This window comes from Benincasa hispida, chromosome 11, assembly GCF_027475165.1.
Source record: "Benincasa hispida cultivar pf3 chromosome 11, pf3_genome.v1.1, whole genome shotgun sequence".
NCBI classification, from domain to species: domain Eukaryota; kingdom Viridiplantae; phylum Streptophyta; class Magnoliopsida; order Cucurbitales; family Cucurbitaceae; genus Benincasa; species Benincasa hispida.
In genome coordinates this window covers 60,670,157-60,678,024 of record NC_143488.1, presented here as the reverse complement: position 1 = coordinate 60,678,024, position 7,868 = coordinate 60,670,157, and the positions used below count along the sequence as shown (strand labels likewise).

Below are 7,868 nucleotides of genomic sequence, written 5' to 3'. Positions count from 1 at the left end.
GGGCAGTCAATGCTTATAACCTTATTTTTGAGAGAGATGTGGTCTCAAATTTAATAAAACAAACTATCTTGATGTGACAGATATGTGAGAGTTTTTTTTTTTTTTTTTTTTTTTTTAAGTAGTGCCTCTAGAAACATTCACTTTATTGCCAAGAAACACCAAGCAACATCTATATCTATTAAATGAGCCTTTCAAAAATACTATAAATACCAACACCAAAGCTTGAGCTTTCTAAAGCACATAGAGAAAAAGAAAAGGGACAAAACAACCCTAATTAGGATCTGAAGAACAGTGTTTTCCTAAATCCAAAAGCTTTTTTTTTCCCCTTTAATTTTGTGAGTTGTGCTTGAAAAATTAAGAAATGGCAAGATCAATAATGTCATCAGAGCCTCTTGTTGTTGGGAGAGTGATAGGAGATGTTCTTGATTCCTTCACTCAAAGCATGGAGATGTGTGTTTTTTATAGTAATAACAAGCAAGTTTTCAATGGCCATGAGTTCTTTCCTTCTGCTGTTGCTACTAAACCTAGGGTTGCAATTCAGGGAGGAGAGTTGAGATCTTTCTTCACGCTGGTTTGGTTTTTTCTTTTTTCCCCCTTTTCTTCAATATTTGACTGGTCCAATTGCTTCTTTCTTTACTCGTTACGGATATGAATCAATGATTTATTTGAGGTTCGAGTCTCTAGCTCGCTCTGCATGCTGAAGAAAAGAAAAATTAAGATTTTGAATTGTTTGGTCTATCAACCTAAGTATAAATATTAATTATATCAATAAAAAAAGTTTAGATATTCAAATTTATGTCTTGCATGTTGAATAATATTTTTGAAAAATAAGAAAAAAATGTAAATATTTTTTAGATTTTTCTATTAATAATAATTTCCCTTTTTGATTATTTGTTAGAGTTATACTAGTTTTCAAGCTCACAAAGAAAAAAAAAGATTAAATTTACCACAACTTTTTTCACTAGACATAGTTTAGTATGTATATTAGCGTCTATCAGTGATAAACTTCTATCAATTTCTGTTATTGATAGATACTAATGAACTTCTATCAGTCTCTATAAAAGAATATTAAAATTTTGTTACATTGTGTAAATAATTTTCCTTATTTTTCTATTTTTGCAAATTTCCTATATAATTTTTCTCTCATGAATTTGTTTAATGCTTACAACATCGATATTTTCTTAAGAAATTGTAGGTTTTGAATTCTCTTCTTCATATTTGTGACGTTGTTCCTTCTTTTGAACTATAAAAAATATACTAGAGTTGTGTTTTATCTAAATATCTCTTAATGTTTTCATTACTTGATTTATTATTATTATTATTGTTTTCAGATTATGACTGACCCAGATGTTCCTAGACCAAGTGATCCTTATTTAAGGGAGCATTTACACTGGTAATTAAACATTTACATATGAGTTTTTTTTTTTTCAAGGCTATATATATGTGTGATGAAGTTATATTACATATTGCATGTGCATGTGAAAGCAACCAAATTATATTTGACTTTTTGTTTTTGGAGTACAATATGGAGTATGGGAATTTGAACCTCTAGCGTCCAATCAAATTTGATTTTCAAGAATAATAATGCGAGAATCGATGTAATATTTGTCGTTACTGGATTATGAAAGTATTTTGGATTTTGGCTAATTTTGCAGATTTTTCTTTCATTTTTGTCTTGCCTAAAATTTTTTTGGTCTGGGGTTTCATTTGGTTATATTTTTAGTTTATTTCTGGAAGAAAACATTGAAAATAATGTAATATTTGCCTCTTACATTTACTAAAATTAAAAAATCTTCTTTTATAGAGAAAAGAAATACATGTATTTTGACAGTTGGAAGATCCCCTTTATTTCTCATAAACTGCAATATAGTATTTATTTACTTACTTGTATAATTTATTCTGCATTCACTAAAGGCATAATTACTCGATTGTACTCCTTATTTGCTATATATTAATTGAGGGTATATTTGTCAACATGTTCTTCTTATTAGCATTTTTTAAGTTAAACAAATGTAACTTTCAATTTTAAGGAATGTTAATATAAGCATCATTTCCACTTGTCAAAGAACCTCTTAAAATTGTTTTTTTTTTGTTTTTACATTATTTAGATAGAAGAATCTAACTTTTAACCTCAATGTAGATAGTACAAACTTATTAAAATAGGTTAAAATATCGAAAAATATCTATATCCATGATAATTTCTAAAAAAAATTATAAGAACAAATCAATAGGAAAATATTTTTTTTAATTAATAAAAGTAAGAGAGGAAAAAAGAAAAAGGAGGAAAAAAACTCCCATTTCTTATTTATTTGTTTATTTACTTATTATTTTTTAAGTTTTGCATCTGAAAACATAATCAAAAGTTACTAAGGAAAATTTTTGCAATTTAGATTTTGTTTTATGTTTTCAGATTGGTTGAGTTCAGTGAATATATGTTTGGCATACAACCCAAATTTTATTTTTGAAAATTGTTTTGAGATTATGTGATCCAAACATTGCAAATTCTAAAAGAAATATTTTTATGTTTTCTTTGTATCCATAATTTGAATTTTAAAATTTTAAATGAAAAATTATATTAGATAAAGATAAAAACATTTAGAAATATAAAATGCCATGTTATAAACCTAATTCAATTTTTTTAAAAAAAATAAAAAATATATTATGTAATGTATTTTAAAGTAAATTAGGTTAAGTTTCAAGTTTCGTCCCTATGATTTGGATCAAGTTAAAAAATTAGTCCATATGATTTTAAGATTTAGAATTTAATTCCAACAGTTTAATAGTTCATATGGCTTTTTAAATCCTCTTAAATAGCTCCTACCATATGAACTATTCATTAGGAAGCTTTTATCAAACCATAGGGGGTAAATTATAATTATAAACAATAAGACTTAAATTTTAACTTACTCTAAACCACAGGGACCAAAATTTCAATTTTAAATTATATTATATTACAAAATAATAATTATACAATTTTTAGCATAAAATATATTCATATATAAATTAATAATAATTTATTGTCAACTAAAATTTAGTAACTATAACTAGTTTACAATTGTTTATATTATAATTCAATTTCTAAATTCTGCTACCAAACACATATCTAAAAACATGAAATACAACTTTGTTTTTATTTAATCCCTTGTTTCAAATTTCTGTTTTCAAATTCTCTACCAATTAGACCCTAGATAGTTTTAATTGTGAAACCTCTATTGCAGGATCGTAACAGATATCCCTGGCACTACAGACACCACATTCGGTAACTTTTCCTACCAAATATATATATATTCAAAATAAATAATAATAAAAAAAAAAGTAAAAAATAAAAAAATAAAAAACTTTCTTGCGGGGAGATTAGAAGAAAAACTTTTAAATATATACATATATTGTCTATTTCCTTTCCTTCTTAGCTTTGGTTTAGACCACCTTTAAGAGAAATTATTAGGTGCAACCCAATTTCATGCTTCACATTCCTTTTAGTGTATAAACAAAAATTATAAAGAAAAAATCATTTTTAAAAAAACAACTTGCTACACGAAAATTTTTTGGACAATTGCTTGTGCAGCTTAGATAACACTCAACTATTTTCTATATAAAATTTTTTTTAAAGAAAACTCCCTCCTTGGATTCTTATTTTTTTTTTTATTATTATTATTGAGATCAAACATCTAGGTTAATAACATATGATTTGTGTCAAGTTGACTTATGGTGATATTGCCCTTTCTTCTTGAGTTTTGTGGGGGAAAAAACATAACATTTAAAAAAAAAACTCCAATTAAAGATTAAAAGAAACTGAAATTTTATTTCCTAATTTTCTAAATATTTTTAATAGATCAATTAAAGATTAAAAGAAACTGAAATTTTTACATACAAGTTAGAAATGGGCAGAGCTCCATCCTTTTCCTTCTTAATTAAGCAGATTTTTCTTATAATGAGAAAGAGAATAAACTTATAACTTTTTATTGGCGATCAATATAAATATATCTTAACTATTAAGCTACAATATTAAAACCAATAAATTTTGTAAATGAATGAAACACAGGGAGAGAGATAGTAAGTTACGAGATTCCAACACCAAACATAGGAATCCACAGGTTTGTTTTTGTTCTATTCAAGGAGAAACGAAGACAATCAGTGAATCCACCCTCTTCAAGGGATCAATTCAACACCCGAGCCTTTGCCACCGACAACGATCTTGGTCTCCCCGTTGCTGCCGTCTACTTCAATTCCCAAAAAAAAACTGCCGCCAGACGACGCTAAAACCGCCGTTTGCCAGCAGTTGGAGTGGACCAGAATAGAAGAGGAGAAAAAGGGAAAAAAATTAATATACAATCTGAGTCTTTCTTTTCCCTTGAAAATAATAATCACTTTTTATATATGGTGATATAGAAGGAAGGGAGAGAGAGGTTCAGATTTGTATATTAGAAAAACATATATTTGCATGAGGCGAAATAATTTGGACAAGCAAAAAGGAGGAGAGCCGCGTTGTTTTCTTTCCGTTTTGGTGTGTTTTTAGTTGTGTGTTATTAATGTATTTTGCATGTTCATATAGATGGATGTGCTAATGAATTTAGTTTCAGAGATGATTTACCATTACCACAGTTAGTATTTAGTTTTCAAATTAAGATATATGAAAAGGTCCACTTGCTAACGGTTTTATTTTTATATTTTTCATTTCCTGCTTTTTTTTATTTTATTTTTGTTTTTGTTTATGTTTCTATTCCAAGGCTCCATTTAAGATTATTGTAGCTTTTAAAATAATTGTTGGTAGTTGTGCTTTTAGAAACATCAGCTGTGAAAAGAAGTAAAAGAGTGTTTGGTAAATTCCAGCTTAAACTTGAAAAAGTAGGTTAGAGTGTTCGGTAAATAAAAACAAAAATATATTATTTTAGATATAAAAATTAAAATAGACTTATAATAAACCTTTTTAATTTTTTTTGTAATTTAAAATTTTAAATAATTTTTTAGTATGATAAATTATATCTTTTATAGATTAATTTTTAAATATTAAGGAAAATAGCTTTATTTTTTAAAAAATGAATATGGTATACTTTTTTTTTCAAAAAATGATGTATTTAACTCATAAAATATAGAAAATAGATTTGATTGGGTGAGAAATAGTTAAATATATAAAATAAAGGTTCTTTTTAAAGTATAGAATTGAAACTAAATATTAATTAAAAATTCTAACTAATTTTAGGAGAATCTAAAAGCTAGAAGGATACTGCTTTTAAAGTCAACGTAAAATTAACGCGTTTTAAAAAGTGTTTTTTAACAGTAAATTAGTTTTTAGCAAACGGTTGAGATTTTTTCCAAATAGTTTTTTGACACGGCTAACGTTAAATGTAGCTTTAGTAAAGTTGAAAAATTGCATTTGGTAGCCTACAAAGCATAGCTCAATTGGCATAGTGTTCATACTATCGGTATTCTATTGGGAAAAAAAAAATAGGATAAGGAACCATTCCTTGTGTTTATGTTTTCTGAAATTTTTAATTAAAAATGTAAAAATTTTCATGAAAACAATATTTTGAAATTAAACATTGAAAATTGATCTTTTATATTTATAATACATTTCAAAAGAAAATTCAAGGGTGTGATTGGTTTAACCTTTCAATTATTTAATTTTACAACTAAATCATTTTGAAAAAATTTGAAGTGTTTGGCAACCAATCAAAATAGTTTTTAAAGTGTATTTTAACTAGTTCTTATCAAAATTGTTTAAATAAAAAATGAACTTTTTATATTAATATTTTTTTCTCTAGTCAATCCAAACATACCTAAAAATTTATTGAAAATACGTTGCAAAATTTAGAAATCGATTTCCCCAGGTCGCAATCCATGGAGGCAACTTGAGATCTTTCTTCACTCTGGTTTGGTTTTTTTCTCCCTTTTCTTCAAGATTATGATTGACCAAATTGCTTCTCCCTTTACTCGTTACGGGACGAATAAATGATTTATTTGAGATTCGAGTCTCTCGTTCTGCATGTTGAAGAAAAGAAAAATTAAGATTTTGAGTTGTTTGGTCTATCAATTTAAGTATAAGCATCAATTATATCATTAAAAAAATAGTTTAGATATTCAAATTTCTGTCTTGCATGTTGAACAATTTTTTTAAAAAGAATAAGAAACAAATTGCCATATGGTTTTTCCCCTTAATAAGAGGTATGTGATTGAACTTAATATTGTCATTTTCTTCTTAAATAGTTTTATTTTTAATTATTGGTTAGACTTTTATTAGTTTTTAAGTTCACAAAGAAAAAAAATACTAAATTTACCATTACGTATATATATATATATATGGAGATAAGTTTTTTCTCCGAATCTTTTGAGTCTTTGCCTTGAAAGAAAAACAATAGAATTTGTACTCTGTGAAATAAAATAAAGAGTTCTTCATTTCTCCAACAAAATTCAAGTAAGTTCCTAGTATTTTAATATTTCCAATAACTACTTTATTTACATCAAATTTTCTTTACCAAATTTTTTAATTTCAACAACTACTTTAGTCTTCTTTTATTATATTTCGATTTGCCAAAAGTTTTCATCATTATTTCAAACATATCTATTATATTAAACTATTGTCTCATCAATACAAATATATTCATCATTCTTAATAATTTTACATTCCATACATTCATCATATCTCTCAAAATATTCTTCACAATTTTCCATTCCATAACAATCATCAATTCATTTCTCTATTTACCACGTGTCAAGCATGCATGCTTCCACAAACTCCATCTACTTCATGCTACATGCTCATCACGTGTCCAATTCTTCATGAATCATACCATGATTTTAAGATTTAAGTTTCAAGGCTATATATATGTGTGATGAAGTTATATTACATATTGCATGTGCATGTGAAACCAACCAAATTAAATTTGACTTTTTGTTTTTGGAGTACAATATGGAGTATGGGAATTTGAACCTCCAGCGTCCAATCAAATTTGATTTTGAAGAATAATAATGCGAGAATCGATGTAATATTTGTCGTTATTGGATTATGAAAGTATTTTGGATTTTGGCTAATTTTGTACATTTTTCTTTCATTTTTATCTTGCCTAAATTTTTTTTGGTCTTATTTGGGTTTCATTTGGTTATATTTTTGGTTTTTTTTGGAAGAAAACATTGAAAATAATCGAATATTTGCCTCTTACATTTATTAAAATTAAAAAAAATCTTCTTTTATAGAGAAAAGAAATACATGTATTTTGACAATTGGAAGATCCCCTTTATTTCTCATAAACTGCAATATAGTATTTATTTACTTACTTGTATAATTTATTCTGCATTCACTAAAAGCATAATTACTCGATTGTACTCCTTATTTGCTATATCTTAATTGAGGGTATATTTGTCAACATGTTCTCCTTATTAGCATTTTTTAAGTTAAACAAATGTAACTTTCAATTTTAAGGAATGTTAATATAAGTATCTTTTCCACTAGTCAAAGAACCTCTTTAAATTGTTTTTTTTTTTTATTACAATATTTAGATAGAAGAATCTAACTTTTAACCTCGAAGTAGATAGTACAAACTTATTAAAATAGATTAAAATATCCAAAAATATCTATATCCATGAAAATTTCTAAAAAAAAATTATAAGAACAAATCAATAGGAAAATATTTTTTTTAATTAATAAAAGTAAGAGAGGAAAAAAGAAAAAGGAGGAAAAAAACTCCCATCTTGGTTTCTTATTTATTTGTTTATTTACTTATTATTTTTTAACTTTTGCATTTGAAAACATAATCAAAAGTTACTCAGAAAAATTTTCGCAATTTAGATTTTGTTTTATGCTTTCAGATTGGTTGAGTTCAGCGAATATATATTTGGCAGACAACCCAAATTTTATTTTTCAAAATTGTTTT

The 7,868-nt window shown here is 26.0% G+C and overlaps 1 protein-coding gene across 1 annotated transcript; it reads left to right on the top strand.

The window, feature by feature from the left end:
* Positions 1 to 224: 224 nt before the first annotated feature.
* On the top strand, positions 225 to 4,648 carry LOC150032785 (protein CENTRORADIALIS-like). Its single transcript, XM_090306545.1, has 4 exons — positions 225 to 571; positions 1,332 to 1,393; positions 3,219 to 3,259; positions 4,043 to 4,648. The coding sequence occupies exons 1-4, from the start codon at positions 362 to 364 to the stop codon at positions 4,258 to 4,260; spliced, it is 531 nt and encodes a 176-aa protein (XP_090162671.1). The 5' UTR covers positions 225 to 361; the 3' UTR covers positions 4,261 to 4,648.
* The last annotated feature ends 3,220 nt before the right edge of the window (positions 4,649 to 7,868 follow it).